Here is a 21,079-nt window from a genome sequence, read left to right as displayed (position 1 = left end):
TTATAATGAAGGAAATAATTGTTATAAAGTATTTTTTTACAATATAACTATATATATTAAATTAAAATTTAGACACCATCAGGTTTTATATTTTTATAAGTTATCTTGCATATAGTTGAGCTGACTTCTTATCTATTTTTAGTTGCATACTTTTGGCTGTTTGAGTATAACAAGAGAAACTTCCTATAAAATTAAGCTGTTATACGAATACTCAGGAAAAAAAGCTTGCTTAAACAAAGTCCTGAAGCTCCGTAATTATCCTGAAAGCTTTTCCTGAAATTGAAGGGTTGTCAGATTTTTCAGAATTTCTTATAGAATTTTAAATGATCTCCCAAAACAATTATTTTTTTAACTGCTACTAAAGAACTACGAATTTACCATTTTTTTGTCAGTTACTTTGAATTCTTTCTTTTCAAGCGATTGTTTTTTAGCCGCCAGTGTGCTTTTATTGCAAGTTATAAAACACAACCCATATTAATAAAATAAAATACCTTTTTAATAATATTTCAGGTGATTACAAACTTTATTAAATGACTCTGCGGTTATGCAACTAAGCTCTAAATATAAAACAGTCGACTAATGGTATCTAAGATTAGCATTGCATACGAAGTGTGTATCGAACACTTACAACTATGTACATGTAGAAATTACAAAGGAATTGTGTTTATGGCAATGGGTCGTTTACAACGGCTCGTCTTTGGATCGCAAGGATCCTACTTGTTGAAGTTCTCGATCTGCTGAAGGACCCAACTGCGGGAGGCCGACTGGCAGACGATGACGCCGGCCCGCTGCTGGATCAGCACATCCTTCGAAGGCTTCGGGGCAATCTGTGGGTGCTGATGGGGGCGTGGTCCCAGGGGCGGTGGCGGCGGAGGCGGACTGCTGGGCCGGCGCAATTGCACTTCATAGTCACCGGACCGCTTCTCGTTGTCATCACTGTAGATGGCCGAGTCCCGGAAGTCATTCTCCAAACTATCCTCCACCTGCCGCTCATACTCGAAGCTGTTGGTTGGTGGATCCACTCCGGATCTCTTACGCTGCTGCTCGCACATGCTGTCGCTGGAGGAGGAGGTCAGCGAGAAGACAGAGTCCCGCTCCGAGTGATTGAGCACCCCCAGTCCGAACAGCGTCTTGGGATCGGCATAGTCCACGTGGGCCATCCGCTCGCCCACCGCCTCGCTTCCCTGGCGATGCAGCACGCTCTGGCGGCACATCTCGCTGACATCGGATACCCTTCGCTCTGGAGGACGATTGGAGCGACCGAAGGCCATGCTCAGGTTGTCTATGGACTTGAGGGCGCGTGGCAGCAGCGAACTCTCCGATCCCGAAACTAGGTTCTTTGGCAGGGGACGTGATCCGTGCTCTTGGATTGCCTCCATCGACATATTGATCACCGTGCTCTGGCTGTCTCGTTTCAGCGTGGAGCCCGATCCGGTGGAGGATGTCGAGGTGGAGGAGGAACTGCAGCTGTCCCGCTGCACTGCCTCCTCGCCCACGCGTTGCAGCACTCCGTCGGGCGAGTAGACCAGGGTCACATAATCCGATTCGGGGCGAGGAGCCGATGGGCTGGTCTTCGATCGCTTCTTCAGCATCTGCGAGGACTTGGCGCGTCCCAGCACTGGTGAGAACTTGTAAGGCACATGGACATTGCGCAGCAGGGTCTCGTAGATGGGCTCCTCCCCCACTGAGTCCACCTCCTCCTCGCGCTTCCTCTGCTGCTGCTGCTGCTGTTGCTGCTCCTCCAATTCCAGGGGCGGCGGAGATCGCGATGGTGGGCGTGGCGGCGGCAGGATGGGCCCACGACATATATCCGGACTCACGGGACTCACAGGACTTTCGCGCCTTTTCTGCTGCTTGTTGTAGATCCGCTCAAACTCCTTGTTGTTTTTGAGCAAATCCAAAACGATCTGGGCATCCCGCTTGGACTTCTCCGCTGGAGACAGCAGATCCGTCTCCTGGTCTGGGTGGTAATACTGATCCGGCAAGGTTTCATCCAACGTGGAGGCCTCCTGGGCCATTTCAATCTCCCCATCTGGTCGCAGCTCCTCCGTGGATTCGGTTATCTTGAGTACAGTGGCACTGCTGCTATCGAACTCGCTGAGATCCATGTAGAACCTGGAGCAGCTCTTGGTGGTGCTACCACGTTGCTTCTTCATGGTGGCAATCTTCTTGGGCATCGTCTTGTGGTTGTATTGCTTGACCTCGAAGAAGCCTTTTCCCTTGGTCTTGCGCTCGCTGAGATCGGGTTTACTGCCGCGCAGGGAGGCGGTACTATCCTCGTCCTGTTCCCGCTCCCTTTCCGCCTCCTCGTCCAAGCTGAAGCCTCCGATCCGAGGAACCGACTTACTACGCTCCTTGAGAGCTTTGTAACTGAAGACGGGGGATTGCGACTTGGCACTGCGACTGCGCTGATCCCGCAAAATGCAGGAGCACGGCTGATCCTCCTGCTTCACATCCTGGCCGCATTTACAAGCTTCTTTCGCCGGAGTCTTGGCCTCTTCCTTTCCCCCTGCATCTCTTTTTCGGTATCTCATGGCAGCAGCGAGCTTCTGCAAGGCCGTATCGTCCAGACTATTATTTCTGGCCAGTGGCTTCGAGGGCTTCACCTGGCTAACCGATTCCTCCTCCTGCTCCAGGGACTCGTTGAAGCTGTCAAAGGAGCTCGAGTTGGCCACCGTCTTCCGCTTGAATTTTGAGTTCCGTTGGCGTATCTCGCTCCTCCTGCAGGCATTTCTCCGCTCCAGATAGATGGGCGTGGAGTTACTCGCCGAGTGGAGACTCCACTTCCAAGTGCTGCGATCTGGGGTCCGATCTGCGTGTAAGGATAACCCATTAGTCAAGCTTAGATTCTGAGGTCTTGTGACATGAATGATAAGCGGTGGGGTGAGTGATTCGAGGAGGTAGTGAGCGAAAAACAAACACCAGTGAGTATGCATTCTAAGGTACCAAATTAACAGCGGATCATGCGGTAGTTAGGATTCATTGATTAGTTGGTGCTGGTTAGTAGGTAGCGATCTCCATACAATTATGCGGGTTAGGATGCATGCAAAACACAGACCCCGAACGAGTTAAAAGGCCAATTAAAGCTAGCAATCCAAATACGGTTCTCGCAATACTTACTAGGCTCTTCGGACACCATAGTTACTTTTAGCGAACACTACGATTACGATTAGGATGTTTAACAATTAGATGTACTGGGGGTTTACAGTTGTCTATAGCCCTTATTTTCATTTTGATCGGATTATATTTTGCTTTATTTTTTTTTTGGTGGGTAATTAGATCGGTTTCAGTCTCTGGGTGTGGGGATTTAGCCTTAGAACGCCTTAAACACTAGTCAAAGTTTTTTCGTTTCTTTGTTTTGGGGTGTTTAGTTTTAGAATGCATCACTGGTAGTACTACAACGGTAAACATATAGCATTTCGTAGAGTAGAGTTAGATCAAATTGAATTAGTACTAGAGTAGGACACCAACTAAGCACGGTAGACATAAACTGTGGCCCAAAACCCATAACGATCCAGTAAAGTGGGTGCCCGAGGTCCGCAATTAAAATGCGCCTACATCTCGCCCAAGTAATAAATCAGTGAGCCGCCGAGGCGTCGACAGATTTGGCACGATTTTGGCGAAAGGCTAGCGACTCGCTTGCCACTTGGTTATGTCACTTGGTCGCAGCTGGAGCGTGCGAATCATAAGTGCACCGCGCGAAAGAGTGGGTCGAGCCAAGTCCTCCATGTGGACGGGATTAAGGAGAGCCTCCAGCAGTGCAGAGAAAAAAATTTTATGTTTTACCTATTTATTTACTAATTTGCTTACCAAAATAGCAACGTCTAACAACATTAAAAGAAATACTTTAAGTATTCATCATATGGTAGTCTAACGAAATATTTTGAGAAGTTAAAGAGTATTTTTCAAAAAGACATTAAAAACGATTATCAACGATTCTTTATATGTGATTTAAAAATTGATTATTCTTATTAATATAGCAAAAAACCTTATAGCATATTAAAAGTATTACATTTTTAGAACCATAATCGAGATTTTCACTTTAATAATTTGAACTCTTGCAGATAAATTTAAAAGAATTTTTAAAGATAAAAAACAAGACCGTAAGCATTTGAAAAAACTACGCTTATATTTTAATTTCAATATTAATCTATTAAAAATACTATAAACTTGTTCTAATTAAAAGAATATCCAGATTATCAACATAATTCCTAACCAATTTAATGACAAAATAATGCAAAATAAAAATAAGCAAATGAGGAACTGATATCCCTGCACTTTTCTCACTGTGACTCTCCTTTTCCCAGGCAGACAGGCATTACCCAACTATAACAAGTACCCGCATGTGCATAACTGTAGGCACTTCATCATCTCGTGCAGTCCCCAATCCAAATCGTTAAGTGTTTTGGCCACATGACAAAAAAAAACACAACAAAAAACGGGGAAAAACGGGGAAAAGTAAGACAAAAAACAGCAAGAGCCCTAGAGCAGAGCCGCCAAGCTGGGAGTAAGCCAAGTTTGGCCAGCTGGGAGCACAGCACTCACCTTCCTCATCGCCCAGCTTAAAGACCAGCTCCTTGGCGCGCATCGGAATGTCTAGCTTCTCCAGCATGACACCTTTGATGTGCTGCGTCCAGATGCGCTTCTGGTCACGATTCCTGGCCGTCAGTTTGATTTGGTGCCGCGGCTCGTCGAAGGGGATGACATAGAAACTGCTCGGCTCCCCGGGCAAGTGTTCGCTCAGCATCAGATTGTTTTGCTGCAAGATCGGTGGGCATTAAGGCGATAATTCATAGATAGCTGCAGCCCACAAACTCACCGAAATGTAGGTCTTGAACTGCAGACGTCCGTCCTCCTTCTGCTTGGTAATGATCAGCATGGTGGCGAAGAGGAGAACGAGTCGCTGTTTGTTGTGCTGATCCATCAGCAGGCCCTCCTGACGCAGTTCACCCAGAACAGTGAGCTCTGGAATAGGGGGTACAAATGGGGTTATACCTCTAACATGGATCTCTAGGTGCTTCTTAGAGCACTCACCTGGTCCCAGCCAGCCGTCCAGAATGCCGGACAGCTCCTTGACGCGACTCTGCTGCTCCTGCTTGCGCTTCACCTGGTCGATGTGGTACGCCACCTGGCGCATGATCACATGGGCCTCGGCCACCTCCTTCAAATCGCTGTGTTTGCGCAGGCTCTGTTGGAATACAAATAGAAGGCACGTCAGTCAAGGACTGTCATCTCGATCACCCACTTCTCCTACTCACGTCCAGGAGCAGATGGTACTTGAGGATGCGCTGCACCGGCTTCAGGAGATAGGATCCCAGGGGCAGGCGGTGCTGGAGGAGCTTCTGCGTGGAGGCCAGCAAGGAGTAGGTGTGCGTGGCCTGCAGCAACTTGGTCAGCAGCGAGATGGCTTCCGGGTAGCTTGTGCTGCGGGGAATCGGGATTTATGACATGTGCTTTAGGTCTTCATCATGGCTGGCATTAAATCTGAATTTCAAATCTGACGACAGTCGACAGTGGACAGTGGATAGTGGACAGTGGGAGGCACGATGATGTATGCCCGCGTGTCATTGGGGGCGACAAATCAAACCGCTGCCATCGGATTCGGATTCGGAGCCGCTCTCCAAATTGGCATCGCGGCCAGGTAAACGTCAGCGTTTAAATGGAACATGGCGTGCCTGGATTGCCAAGAGACGCCATCGTTTCGTTTGGTTTGGTTTCGTGTCATGCTGCCAGCAAACTGCCTATCGAGATCGTTTTTGGCCGTCGTTACCGTTCTTGGCAAAAGAGCTGGAAAGCCACAAAGGCAGTATCGAAGATGGAGCGAACACGCCAAGTCCCCAGAATCCCCAACCAGGTCAGGAGTAGACCCACCTCTGTCGGGATTATTAGTTTTGACACATAATTATGGTGAAGTGCGAGGAGTAAACGGACGGAAGTCATAAACGCAGGCATTATAGCATCATATTTGCAATTAATGATTAGATTAAATCAACTAAGTGATTAATCACTGTCATTACACGAAGCTATTAGACAAAGATATTGCTAGATAGCTTATTATTACATCTTCCAATAAATTTCACAAATTTTTGCAACAAAAAAGTCTCCCCCAAAGTGTGATAAACAACATAGTTTTACTAAACTGTACTTTTTTCAAGTCGAAAATACTTCATAGCTCCACTTATCTAAGTACTTTCCAGTACCATTCATGAAAATTTGTAATCAGAAGTCTTGTCAAACAAATGCAAAGCTTGCTTATGTTAAAACTTCGAATGAATAACTGGGTGTGAACTGATTAAAGTTGAACCCATACGAAATAATGGGGATTCCCTAAATGTTCAGATAATCCAGAGCCATGACGCATTCGAATACTCTACCCTCCACTCACCAGTAGGTTGTGTACACATCAAAGCCATCGCGCAAGTCGATGAAGCACCTGGCGATCCTCCCGGGATCCCTTCCCGTGTTGATAAGCCGCTGCAAAAGCATCGAGTTGAATTCGTAAATCTCTTCAATGTTGGCAAAGAGTATTTGCAATTCGTCCACGCGGAGACAGGCGCGCTCCTTCCAGTCGAGCAGGTACCTAATTTAAATATACATATGAGATCTTTGAGGAACATACTCAATAGACAGTAAGACTCACCCCTTGATCACCTGACCCAGATCCTCGACGAAGCTCCGCTCCGAGTCCACGATCTCCAGGCAGGTCTTCTCCAGGACACTCAAGGCGGGCGGATGGTGTGGATCGCCCAGCTCATTCTCGCTCTCCGCCAGACTCTCCACACTGGCCAGATAGGAGGTGGCCGTCAGCTTGCCATTGAGCAGCTGATCCGATCCGGAACTCGAACTGGAGGAGGTGGAGCAAATGGAGGAGGAGGACAGCGGGCGATTGTTGAGCCTGGCCAGCTCACTCAAGCGGGCTGCAAACTTCGGCTTGATATCCGTGAGCCTGTCCAGACTCTCCGCCGACAGCTTGTTGGCCTCCTCCAACTCGGCCAGTTGCTCGGCAGTGGGCAGCTTCAGGGGCACCCCGCCACCCAAGGTGCTGGCCTTGGCGCCCAAACTCTTGGTGCGGGCATAGGTTAATAGAGGAGAACTGCAGATGGTGGAGGCACAGGCGGCGGAGGAGCTCCTCACCAGTGGCTTACTGACCAGGGTCTTGTTCACCGCCTCGATGAGCTCCGCCCGCGGATCCAGTCCACCCGGATCCGCCAGCGTCAATCTCTCCATGTGCTGCGCCACCAGGTCAAAGTTAATGGTATCCACCATATCCACCGGACTCAGTGGCTCACTGCACACAAACTCCTTGGGTTTGGGTGGATTGGAGGAGGGCTTGGGCGTGGCCGGCGTTCCAGGCGTGGCGGGCTGAGCATGCTGCAGTTGGGCACTGGTGGCCGCCAGTTGCTCCATCTCGATCAGCTTGATGCTCTGCTGGGAATCGTACCTCGGCAGGGTTAGTTTGCGCGTCTGGAACGGATGCCCATCGAAGTGGAAGGGAGTGCCTGGTACGGATTTATTGGTGGGCGTGCGATCCTCGTCCTGGGATCTCAATTTCTCGGTGGCGGCAAAGGCCAGTGAGTGCAGATACTCGTTGCTGGAATCGAAGGTGGACACCAGTTCGCTGCCCGATTGGGTGGACAACTTGCCGGTGATCTTGGACAGGGGTATGTGCGATAGTTTCAGTTTGGGCGTGGATCCTCCACTCGCCGGGGATGACCCACTGTTCCCGGTCTTTATGTACCTTCCCTGGGTGGGACTCCTTTGGGATTGCTGTTGGTGCTGTTTCAGTGCCTCCGCAGACACTGCTTCCACTGGCTGTATATCCGAGTGCGTGATGATCCGATGGACATTCGGTGAGAGGATGCGGATGTTGCTGCCCCGGCGACTACTGGTTGTGGAAGTTAGACTGCTGCTGCTTCCGTGGATCTGCGACTCCTGGCGTCGCTGCACCACCAGTCGGCTCAACTGAGCGCCATCCGGTTCGTCCCGCAATCCCGCAACCACCAGTGGCGCCGCTGGCTCCTGGTGGCCCAAGTGGCCCAGGTGGCCCAAGTGGGAGCTGGAACTGGCTAGCGTGTAGCCGCCGGTCTGGTCATCGCTGGTGGGGACACTCGAGCAGCTGCTATTGCTGCTGTTGCTGCTGCTGCTGCAGTTGCTGTTGCTTCTTTTGGGCGTCGAATCGCCGCTGCTGGAAGCCTTCGATTCGTGAGATGTCGCTGTGGGAGCCCCTGCCACGCCCCCCGCGGCCAAGCTATTCGTCAATGTGTCGTAGATGCCCAGCAGAGAAGGTGCCAGCTCTGTGGTGCTGCCTGTAATTTGAAAATAAGGGGAAATGGAACATCAGTACACGGAAAAGAAATCAGGGTGATCGATTATATAATTGTGATTAAATTATGATATTTAAATTAACTTATTTTCTTTCCTACTGTATACCAAAAACGATTTTCATAAAACAAGAAATTAACGAAATAAACTCAAAGTTAATAAACTACAACCTAATAACAAATATTTTCGAAGAAATACTACATTTTAATATATAATAAATAATACAAACAATATGGGATTGTATAAGGCATTTAAATAAATTTCTGAGTTTATATAAATGCGAAAAGGTTTTAGGAAAGAATTAAGAATGCAATTTCCAAAAGAAGAAAGAAAAACCTCAAAGTAAACATTTTTTCGAATGATAAATGTGGTATAAAATACGAGTTCCCAACACAGTTAATATTGTTACCTAAGGAGTTTCAACTTTCTTCACAATTTTTTTAATAAAGAAATTATATCACAAATCTTTTAAACAAAATTACAAATTACTAAAAAAATTTCCTGCACTTATATAATTATGAGAACGTGTTGGGAACAAGTTAAGAACGCAGTTTCAATATGAAAAGAAATAACGAAGTGATGACTAATTTGGATGATTATTCTCCCCTTATTCCCGAGGCGCGTGGCTAGTGGGCGGTGTCTAATGCCCCCTCCCCTTGAACGACCTAACCCAACCCAACCCAATCGATCCGACCCGATCGAGGTGCTGCAATGTTGATGGGCCTGTGCCGTGGCACACATGCTCGTAATCCGCGATATTTGCCATAATTTTGTTGCATAAAATAATAAAATGATTTATGCCGGGGCAAACAACGGCCGGCGGACGGGAATGGCTGATGTATTGAGTTGTTTAGCCGCAGGATGCATGGCCAACGAGCGGCGGTCAGAACGTGGCCATCAGTCAGCGAGTGTGCGTTATTCTGGCCAGGCTTGGAATCGAAACTATAGTTGGAGCCGGAGTTACTGGGCCTGGTCTGCTGCATAAATAAGTAGGTTGCTGCTGTTCGCCTGCCTGGCGGCCTGACATGTGAATTGATATGCCAACGCAACATGGCCAAACCGCAAGGCAACTAGCAACAGGCAAAAGGCAACGGGCAACTAGCAACGGGCAACTGGCAACTTGCAACAGGCAACTTGCAACAGGCAACGAGCAACATGGCAGAACATCGACCCGAGTCAACGGCAATTGGCATGAACATTCCGAGGCTCGCTCATCATTTCTCACAAACGGTTCAATTAATCAAAAGCGCTCACAACTGCGGATTTAATAACATTATCGACAGGGGGACTTGATCTATAAATTACAGATCGCGTCAGTCAACAGTCAATGTTGCATGCAGGCACTTTTAATGATGGCCTGCAAATTGCAGTTCAAGCCGTGCAACGTATAGTATAGTGGGTTCTATAAATAACAAGAAAGAAAGCTAGCTTCGGACGGAGCCGAAGTTGATATACCCTTGCAGAATATTCTGTAAATTATATTCTTCAAAATTATTCATATGGTGTATTCTTAATACTCATAAAAAGTCCCAACTTCCTAACTTTAAAAACACCAAAGTTATGGCATTTCCAATCGTTCAGTTATATGGCAGCTATAGGATATTGTCGGGCGATCCTTATGAAATTTGGTAGGTCGGATTGATTGGCCAAAAATAAAACCCATAAAAAGTCCCAACTTCCTAACTTTAAAAACACCAAAGTTATGGCATTTCCGATCGTTCAGTTATATGGCAGCTATATGATATAGTGGCCCGATCCGGCTCGTTCCGACTTATATACTACCTGCAATAGAAAGACAACTTTTGGGAAAGTTTCAAGCAGATAGCTTTAAAACTGAGGGACTAGTTTGCGTAGAAACGGACGGACGGACAGACGGACAGACGGACGGACAGACGGACAGACGGACAGACGGACGGACAGACGGACATGGCTAGATCGACTCTCCTGGTGATGCTGATCAAGAATATATATACTTTATAGGGTCGGAAATGTCTCCTTCACTGCGTTGCAAACTTTTGACTGAAATTATAATACCCTCTGCAAGGGTATAAAAAGAGCCAGCCAATGGATGCAAAAGCATCTGCATCTGTAAAGTGTGAATGCCTCGCTTCGTTTGGCCAACTTCATTAAGGCCAAATGTTTATGTGATTATCGCTTAGCACATTTGGCTAACAACCCAACAGCCAAGATCCTAACAGCCCATACATCTCACTTCCCGCTTAAAAGAGGCTGAGCAAATCAGGCAATTAACTTTTTAAGACAAAACTGCGGCCCACGTTGCGGCTACCGGTTTTCAGCTATTTAGATTTTTCCAGGCATTACCATCCTCATCGTCATCCTCATCTTCAACTTCATCCTCATCCTCAACAGCATCCACATCCCAGTAGCCGATGGGGCACTTTTCTCCTAATTGCGAATGGTGTCAATGTGGTCCGGGTTTTGGTTGGTTTTTTCGCCTGGTTGGGCAACATTTTGCCAAGCCACGAACAACAATTAGTTGGCATGAGTAGTGCCACGCCCACTGTCAGACCGCCGCTGTGCCGCCTGTCTTTTCGGGCAGACTAACGACAAGTCGTAAACATGATTTGTACATTTAATTTTCCATCATTCTGTTTGATTATTTTGCGTGGGCCGCGAACGCAGACAGAGCAGATACTCGCCAATAGATAGTTGCTTAGTCGGATGCTTGGATACTTGGATACTCGGATACTCGGATACTTGGATACTTGGATACCTGCCTGGCCATCATCCTGCAGGCTGACCCAGTTAGACGACAGAGCGTTTTGCTTAATTGCCAAACCGTGGGTTGCGACGACAGGTTCTCCAATGGGTTTCACACACAGAAAAAACTAAATTACCGAAACTGAATATCCTTCAAAATTGCAACATCATTTAATACCATTTCTTCTATAGTTTTTAGGAGATATATTGTTCCAAAAAACTCATATCAAATCCTCATATTCCTTTATCTTTAAATATGGGATACCTCAAAGTATTGATTTTGATTTGCACATTGAAGTTACGGCATAATTATTTAATATTATCCATATTATGGAAATTATATTTAGTGAACATTATGGAAGAACTTCTTTCAAGAGAAATCATTTACAAGATGCATTTTTTCAAGCAATCATCATTATTTAAAATTTATTATTAATATCAAACTAGCTAATCCAGCTTAATTTTGGGCTAATTTTATAAATTAGACCTTTGACTGAGTAACAATTTTTTGCCGTGCAAAAGTAGAGTCTAATCATTGCCACTTGCCGGCGAGCATTTAATTAAAAGCCAACAGCTGTGGCCGTTCCAAACTATTTATGGCATAATTCCGCCAAGACCTGGGGAAAATGTCGGCCAGGCTAATCTCGAATCTGGCCGGCGATCTCCGCAACCGGAGTGGCCAACAAATTCAGCCTGTCAGTCCAGCGAAACAATGCAAAGTAAGCTCTCTGTCATTTTGCAATTTGCAATTGGAGTAGCCCCCTCGTGGATGCAAAGGGTGTCAGGGCCAGAAGTGTATGAGGGGGAGGGGGAATAAGAGGGGGGTGAGGAGGAGGCTCAGACACTGGTTTCATTTTCCAAATCCAAATCCCTTTAATGCCCCGGCGACAAAGTGTCTTATGGCCGTAGCCGTAATTTTCTACAGCGGCTTCAGGTGTCCACTCCGCGCACCTGGACAAGCTCCTAAAGCCGGCAATTTATGGCGGGCCTGACACAATTTCATAAGGCCCCAAAGGCCGCAAAGGCTCCATCGCGGAGTCGGGCTAAAGATTACGCGATTGTGGCTAAAAATAGCAGACGCTAAAGGTCAACCGGCCCGAAGATGCAGCTGCTCGGTGTGTTGACTGATTTACAAGCCAAGTGCAAGTCGCTCATAAGTTGGCGACATTGAATTATGCGCAGCGAGGGAAAGTGCTGTCGTCGGAATCTGAATCTGTATCTGAATCCGAATCCGAGCTCAAACTCAAATCGAAATCGAAATCGACAGCATTCAAATGTTGCACCTTCGGATGGAATGGAATAAAATGAAATGGAATGCGATGACATTTTATTTATGCACGGCGTGGCCAGCTGTTGAGAGCATTAAATTAATGCGCTTAGTCGCCATCATCGATGTCCCAGGTCCGCGACTGCCAATTGATATTTTAATCGGCATTTCATTTTGTCTGCCCCGTCTTGACTTGGCGCCATGGTTAGTCCGGTGTTTAGGGAGCCGTTACACAGAGAGAAAATTGGGTGTCTTAATGCATCAGTTAGAGATTTGTTATCCCTAAATTAAACTAGTGTTTCTAAGGGTTTGACAAAAAATTCCCTTTCAGTTGTAAAATAATAAAAACATTTTATAGTAGAAATAAAAACGAATAATAAAAAAAATTGCAAAAATAGTCACTAGGAAAAATGGAGAATTAGGGATAGGGTTTAAGATCCTTTTTGAAAAGTAAAAATAATCCGAAATAAAATGTCAACATATTGAAGTCTTTCATCCATTCATTCCTTCATCAGATAACAAATTCCTCTAGTAATTGTTAAGCAATGAATATTACAATAAAAAGTGTTCAAAACTATACATTTTTTTCCGTGTAGGTTATCAACTGTCATTATTGACTTGGGCCCCCATACGTGTTCCCTGGTCGCTTGGCTTATGGCACGCATTTTGCAACTCCCAATTAAAATGTTATTCAATGCGTCGCTGAACGCGACTTATAAACACATTTCCCCCGATAAGACGACGACCTGGAACACCGCCACTTTAGTACCGCTTAACTCAAACGATATTGCCACAAACAGAAGCCAAGACACAAACTGAAACTGAAACTGGAAAACAGAAAACGGAAGTGGAAGTGGAAGCCGCCTGGCCAAATGGTCACAAAAGTCGGCAAATATTCCAGGCACATGTGTTGGGAAGAAATGAAGGAAAATGGTATGCAGCAGATGTGCAATAAAACTGAAGCTGAACAACTTTGTTTTGACAATGACGGGAAAATTCCCATCGATAGAAAAACAATTTCCTTGGTTGAATAAAAATAGGTCGTTGTTTACAAGTAATAAATTTTAAAATACAACTTTGCAAATAAAATGTCAAAGAAGCTTTTTGTTGAAATTGTATTTAAAAGATTTTCTTGATTTATGGCAGAAACTTTTTGTCTGGGAATTTATATATTAGACGCTTAAGCTTAAGACTAAAAATATTAAATTGCTGGATTGCTCTTTAAGTAAGAAAATATTTTCCATTTCAACTTGATTAATAAATCTTAGAAAGGCAAGTAACCTTCCACCCCAACAAAAAACGAGGAAAGCCCAAATCATAAAACCCATAGAATCACAGTATTTGATTGCATTCACGATCTGGCTGAAATGGCTTTGCTTGGCCATACAAATTGAGCCCCATCCTTTAACTTAGCCAATTGCATCTAATGTTCGTTAAGAGCCATTGATAATTTCCCGAGGATTAACGATCGTTTCCGCTTTCCTCTAGCAAACTCGAGGAGCCCCCACAAATAGGCTGGAAATTCTTTTGAAATTGAGCGAATCTTGCAGACGCATAAGCATAAAAATTCCTCGAGATCGGGCCTCCTCACGGAGGGCAATGGATTTGGTTGTTATTTTTAGAACGTGCTGGATATCCATGGATCGGAGGCACTTAAACGACGGCTGTGCGCTGCTCATCCAGGCCAACGCAATGGCAAATAGCACTGACTTTTGCTTTTAGCGCATACCCACACCAGCTTTTGGTTTTATTTTTTTGTTGCCCATCCCATCCTGGCGTTTTCAGCGAAAAGTGAAATCCTTTTAAAGCGGCAGCAAACAAAAATCTAGGAAAATGTCGCCGCCAAAAAGTTATAAATCTTGTTCATATTTGCACGTGAAGCCAGAGCCAGACTTTCAGGCCAACCTGGGAAGCCATAAATGTCACTAGACCTGGCCAACCAAAAGCAACCCGCCCCTTCTGGCATATTAGTTTTCCTCGGAGCGAGTGGCAAAACGTGCTAAATTCCATGGGGCAGACATCCATTAAACAGCCGCGGCCTCCTGGCCAAACCGAAACATGCCACGGCTGAAAAGTGCTAAAATCTCATAAAACATTGCCTGACTGCTGATTCTAAATTAACTTTGGCTTCCCCGCTGGCACAGTGGATCCGACTGGAGGGAAAATACCTGTCCTAAATAGGACAAGGTTCTACTTTCGGAATGAGTTCATGTATTGGGATTAAGCTTTAATTATTGGACTGGCTGGGAATGCAAAGTAATGTTCTCATGTTTTAGAATATCGATTTAACAAGCATAAATATTATAGTTTTTTATTGCACAGCTTATTTTTAATAGCCCCTAACAAATGTTCTTAAATAATATTTTTTAAATAAAAATATTTTTACAGCATTTCAAAATACTCAAATTTCGAGAATATTTTTGAAGATTTCCTGATAGATATACAGCAACTTAATAAAATAAACACACAAGATGCCAAGTTTATAGCACTTCATTTAAAGCGATAAAAGATATTTTTATAGAACTAAATCTTGTGAGGGCTTAATGTGTAATGTTTCTGTGTATAGTTTTAAGATTTATGAGTGGCCTGAATTCTTAAAAATTGAATTCTGTGCAAGATAAGTATTTCTTCTCCAATTTCTGCCCACAATAGATCCACGGTTCCTGCCTCTCTCTTTTTTTCTCATCCTGGCAGGCGACACTTCACTTCTGAGGAGTGGAGTGGAATGGAATGGAGTGGAGCAGCCAAAGCTGTTGCACTTTGCACTTCAGCCCGTGGAGGCGGAGCTAAGGGGGCGGGGCCGAGGTGCAGACCGACGTGTTTTTTTTTGAAGAACTTCCCATCGGCGGAAGGCATCTCGTGCATTCTCAATGGCCTTCCTTGACTTTGACATGACGAACTGCGTGACTCTGGCGTTTCGGAGGAGATCCTCGAGCTGGCCGTAAAAACACTGCCTGTGATGAATGCCAACTGCGCGAAAAATGCATAAAAGTGTGAACAAATTTTGCCCACTAAATATAGCCGCATCGTTGGCAAAACTAATCCCGCGAAAAAGTCCAGGGCATTGGCCTCAATGGCGGTGCCAAATAAGGAGGCCTTTTCGAAGTGCATACATGGTCATGACCAGTTCAAGGGCTGGGTGAAATTTTTCCCAGCCAATGGAGATATCACCTGGCCAAAGGAGGTCGGGGGTGAAGGGAGCTCTGGCGCTATTATATAAGGCCATCGCATTTAATTAGCCACTGGAGCTGCAATATGGAAAGTGGTTTTTAGCCAGGGCCAAGAAACGCTAATCTGTGCGGACGGGGCAACAAACATTTTCGTGCGGTTTCAGCCGTGCGGTTTTCGCTTTCGAAATCAATTTTCAATTTTCCCATATCGCACACGCATCAGCCGAAAGTCAAAAGACGTAAGACGCCGAACACTGAACACTGAAAACCGAAAGAGGCCAGGAAATGTCAGTCAGGGCTTAGGCTTTTTGCTGATTGATTAATGTGGAGCACGATTGCATAAGGGATTGCAGTCGACGAAAATCTAGCATCTACGTGGGCGACACACTGGTAACCCAGTCAAGCCATCAGTCAGTCAATCACTCACTCATTCACTTACTCAGTTGGAGTTGTTTTGGAGGAGTGGGAGGAGTGGGAGTTGTCGCGCAGATAGAGACCCCGTCTGTCTGGTTTGAAGGCCAAGATACCTCACAGATATAGTCGAGTACCCACTCGAGGGTAGTGTTGACTCTAGATAGGAGCTGGACAACTGGACAGCGGGACAACTCGTATTGGCTTCTCGGTAATGGTAATGGCTTACCGCTAATGAGCTCCATAAACAAGCTGCGCTGCGTATCGCTTGGATAAATTTGCATTCGGGCTCTGGCCAAGATATCTCTGTTAACATGGTTAACAAGTTCTGCTGCCCCTCTTTATGACAAGTCAATCTCAATAGGTTTAAGATCGTGGCGGGGTCTGGGGTCACCGAAGGTCGCTCTTAAGTTCCAAGTACTCAAGGGCCTTAAATTGAACACACCTTTTTTACTTAAACAAGTCTACCTAAGTTTTGTGAAATAAAGTTGTACAATATACCATTAAATGTAAAGTATAATATTTAGTTCTTGTTAACTTCTTTAAGATTCTGATTCAACTTATAATTTAGTTACATTCAAAAGAAGCATCTATTATTCCTTAGAAACAATAGAATAAAAGAAGCAAAAGGATAATTCCCCAGACTAAAACCATTTTAATTAGAAAACCTATTAAAAAGTTATGTCTATAATCACACTTCAAGGTTTAAAAATATATTTTTATTAGGTCGCTACATGAATAAAATAGACTCCCCTCTAGGAATTCCTTTAGGAATTTATTTGCGAGTGATAAAAGTAAAGTTATTTCAAAGGGAACTGGCTAATCGAGATCGAGGGAAAATAGCGATCTCGCCCCGTCCCCAAGGATGGCCAATAGATGCCCCTATTTAGCAAGGCCGCATCCGCGGAATGCGGTGCCTTCCCCCATTTGGAGCTGCTCCACTCCACCGGAGCTGTGCCAGATCGCCGCCCAAGGCAGTGGACCACATGCCGCAGCTAGATCCAATGTCAATGCTTTTGAAAGGCATCAATTAATGGTCAATGCTCTGCACTTCGCGTGGCTGAGAGATTTTCCAGCGAAAATGCATGCGCTGCGGGGCAAAAAGGAGCGAGGAGAACGCAGGAGCGGGTTTGAGGCCATCGACTGTCATCCAGTTCGGGCCAAGATTGGCACAACGACCACCGGCGTGGCAGCTGTTTGGTGGCAGCCGTAATTGGCAAGTGGAAAACTCGCGGCGTGGCCATAAAAAGCAGGTCAGGCCACTGCCAAGACAATCAAATTATGGCCACTTCTTTAATTGATGAGCAGTCCCAGCTCGGACTTTGCTGGCATCATAAAATTTCACTGCCATTCTCCGATTCGTTCTGCGATTCTAACTTACCGATCCAACGATCCACCGATCCCCCGGCAAACATATGTTAATGAACCAGACCAGACGATGGCGTGATGGAAGACAGGAAAAGGCGAGCAACAATTTAGCGCTTTAATTTGATGACCGTGAGGAGCAAGGAGCTGCAACACCCGGTCCTGGTGCAAATTCTATCAACAGCTCTGGACGACTTAGAGGATGCAGACCACGTTAGATGGCCAACACTAGATGTGGCAGAGGCAACGCTGGGCAGGCAATTTATTTTAATTACTGCCGCGGCCAGAGCACGTTGGCTAAATGGTTTGGATGGCTATCCGAAAAAGCGCTAAAACCCTAACAAGAGAAATCAATTTTCGCGAGCCCTGTTGTTGCCACATATTGGTGCAGTTCCTCCGAGACTGGACGAGATCGTTGAACTCTGGGCCGGGCCTTCGGGGGTCTTAATTTGAATTGACTTCCGTCAACAAAGAGTCTGCCCCGGAGCAGTTCGTTCGGCCCGGCCCGAGATTCTAATTGCAACATGTTGCAAAGTAAGTGCGGACACTTGCAATTAATAAGAATTGCTGCTGCTGCTGCTGCTGCTGCACAAGGAACCCATAAAAGTTTCTGCTCTTGGCCTTCGCCTTTGTCTGCTTCTTTTACTGGGATATAAACTTTACACAGTGAAATATTTAATTAGTTTGAGGTTTCATGAAAGATTTCTTTAAAATGGAGTATGAATAAAATATAAATATAAATATGCCAACAAAAAAACGTAATTTGTAAATATATTTAGAGCCAGCTTTATTACAGCATTGACAAAAACTTATGTTTTATAACTATCTGGAAATTTTCAATCGGTGTCAATTGGGACTAAAAATCTATTCAACCAAATTTCAAGAGACGTTAAATATTATTATACCCGTTACTCGTAGAGTGAAAGGGTATATTGTATTCGTGCAAAAGTATGTAACAGCTAGAAGGAAGCGTTTCCGACCCTATAAAGTATATATATTCTTGATCAGGGTCACTAGCTGAGTCGATATAGCCATGTCCGTCTGTCCGTCTGTCTGTCCGTCTGTCCGTCTGTCTGTCCGTATGAACGCTGAGATCTCGGAAACTATAAAAGCTAGAAGATTGGCATTTTGCATGCAGATTCTAGGAGTTCCTACGCATCGCAAGTTTGTTTCAAAAAAGTGACACGCCCCCTTTAACGCCCACAATCGCTTATATACGATTTTAAAAATGTAAATATTTCGGAAAAGTAAAAATGCAGTTTTATTGTGTTTATCAATACCTATCGAAATGTAGAAGAAATTTTTCAAATCGGACCATTCGTTAAAAAGTTATGCGTGATCAAAGTTTCTATCTCCATCTCCCTCGCACTCCCTTTACCTGTGTAACGGGTATCTGATAGTCGGGGCACCCGACTATAGCGTTCTCTCTTGTTTTTAATATTACAAAACAAGCTTTATAGGGTAGTATTTTTGTTGAAAAAATAATAAAAATGCGAACCTATAAAAAACATAAGATATTGTTTACAAAAGTGTTATTATTAGTTATAACTATAGTTATCTTCCATCTCAAATTGATACCTTTCGAAGGAGCCACGCTTATAAATCGCTTTTAATGATGTATTTTTATGTTTCAATATCTTAAATGAACATGAAATTGAACTATATTTTTCCCAGTGCACCTGAAGCTGTTGCAGGGACTGTGGATCTTCCTCCGCGGTCTTGGGTTCGCTTTTATAGCCGAAGGGCTCGAATCGGTTCAGGAAATGCGGCGTAACGCCAGCAACATTTCACGCTTAATTATAGACGCCAAGCGCTAGGAATTTTTCATAAGACAGAGGATCAGACAAAGGGGATGCGGGGGGAAGGGGGGGAAGTGGCAGGGGCAGGGGGCAGGCATTTCCTATTGCCATCATCTAATGCCTGGCCAAAGAAGAGCCTGCCACGTTTATTTATGTGTGGGCCGTTGTTTTGTAATTTAATAAGCAATGCAAAAAAGGGGCGCGACAAGAAAGTGCATCCCGATCCCGATCCCGATCCCGATCCCACCGATCCGCTGATGCTCTTTGGGTTCTGGCCAGGATTGGCATATTCTGTCGGCGAATATATATGGCAGATTGCCTGCTGGGCGAGTGCAGAGCCCGACTCCATCCTCTGGTTGGCTAATAGTCAACGGCAACGACAACGGCAACGGCAACAGCAACCCACCCACACATTCTGGCCAAGAAAGAGACGGGCACACGCCGTTGACGCCTCTGACGACGATCGGCGCCATGGAGCAAACCGCTGACTCAGATGACTCCTCCAGCCGGAGGAATGCTGCAATGTTGCATATGCAATTAATAATTGGTTGCACATGCGCAGCAGTGTGCAACATTCTGCTGCCCGCAGCATGATGCGGCAACACGATGGCTAAAAATATCTCTCAGACCTTTGACACTGGCCATGTCTCTGGAAATTGTGACTAATTAGTGGCTCCGCGGAGTATGAGTATCCACCTCCACAAAACCGCGATGGTTACTCAATGGGAGATCTGCGTTGAGGGTCTGCCACTGCCTCACATTCAAGCGAATTAAAACACGCGACACATTCATCAAGATCAATTGTAAATGGCACTTAGAAAAATAACATTTCTTTAGGAATCTGATAGTTTATATTGGGTTTTAGTAATAATTAAGGATACAAAAGTTAGAAATTAAAGAGTTTTATCATTTTGTAAAACATAAAGGCTACTTTCTAAGAACACCAAAATGAATAACCTATAAATATTAATCAATTGCTTAATTTTACTAAGAATATTTTTCTAAGCACACAGACAGAACTTAAACATTTGATTCTTTAGATTAAATTAGAAATTGTCAACAAATTACTTAACATTTTCTTATTAAATATTTGTAATCGCAAGTTTTCTCTGTGCAAAAGAGTGATTTAAAATCTGATACATGTGTATATCAGAATGAAGATCTCCAGACTTAATTGAACCATAAAAAAGAGACAACTCTATTTTTTTGTAGGTCAAGTTTAGTGTCAGAGCCTTGGCCATAGTTCCCCCATATTTTGGCGTTCACTTTCTTTTATCCCCTGTCTGGCCTTCTAATTAAATGCCTGTCCATAATATTAATTTATGGTAATTTAATACTTTATTGTCAGGGGAAAGCAGCAGCAGCAGCCGCAATAGAAGATTTATGCTGCCTTCGGAGTCCCGAAGAAGTTGAAACAAATTGCTGGCAATTTCAAAGGCTCCGAGGGGCCACAATCTGGAGAAGATCTTTTCAATAATTTGCGCCAATTAGAAGCATATTCAGAGTCCCATTCAAGTGAGTTTGGAGCGCTCTATTCCATTATTATGATGAGGTTGCCCCTGTCTGTGGGCTTGTGCAATGCCAGAGATCCAGAATCGACTTCAGAAACATTTGGCCCAATGGACTGGCGATCGACTGCAGCTATAAATAGTTCTCCCACTTCTTGTTTTCCCCCCGTTTGAGGCAACATGATGTTGAAATTTTGATTGCGACATTCCTGCGCTCATTCCTCGAACAAATTGTGCTACGAAAAGGAGAAGGGGTCGGTTGGGGATCCCTGGAATTGTGAGCATTTGATTTACGGCAACTGCCCGTGTTGACATGCCGCAAAGCTTTTCGCTTAATGATGGCATATTCCTCGCATTTTCCTAGCATTTTCTTTTGCATTTTCCTAGCATTTCCCCCTCATGTGGCGTGTGGCAAGCTGATGACCTGGAAAAACCAAACAGAACAGAACGCAGTCGCCTAATTAAATTCTTTTCGTGTGTCGCAGACACGCCATCTTTATCGCCGATTCCGATTCT

General features: G+C 45.0%; 1 protein-coding gene across 2 annotated transcripts in view; it reads right to left on the bottom strand.

Annotated features, from left to right (window-relative positions):
- Positions 1-504: 504 nt before the first annotated feature.
- LOC108048631 overlaps positions 505-21,079 on the bottom strand; it is a 50,005-nt gene continuing 29,430 nt past the window's right edge. Inside the window, exons 2-8 of one of the 2 annotated variants that reach the window (XM_017129405.2) lie at positions 6,641-8,306; positions 6,386-6,580; positions 5,259-5,424; positions 5,035-5,188; positions 4,820-4,965; positions 4,546-4,759; positions 505-2,812 (exon numbers count right to left, since the gene is read on the bottom strand). In XM_017129405.2, coding sequence (XP_016984894.1) covers positions 714-2,812; positions 4,546-4,759; positions 4,820-4,965; positions 5,035-5,188; positions 5,259-5,424; positions 6,386-6,580; positions 6,641-8,306 — 4,640 coding nt within the window. In that variant the 3' untranslated portion in view covers positions 505-713. Of the gene's footprint in view, positions 2,813-3,140; positions 3,396-4,545; positions 4,760-4,819; positions 4,966-5,034; positions 5,189-5,258; positions 5,425-6,385; positions 6,581-6,640; positions 8,307-21,079 lie in introns of those variants that run through there. The other variant, XM_017129406.2, reaches the window with a different exon arrangement.

The sequence above is a fragment of the Drosophila rhopaloa genome, unplaced genomic scaffold (genome assembly GCF_018152115.1).
Source record: "Drosophila rhopaloa isolate 14029-0021.01 unplaced genomic scaffold, ASM1815211v1 contig_115, whole genome shotgun sequence".
NCBI classification, from domain to species: Eukaryota; Metazoa; Arthropoda; class Insecta; order Diptera; family Drosophilidae; genus Drosophila; species Drosophila rhopaloa.
Note: the sequence above shows the minus strand (reverse complement) of the source record. Positions and strands in the feature narration are given on the sequence as shown.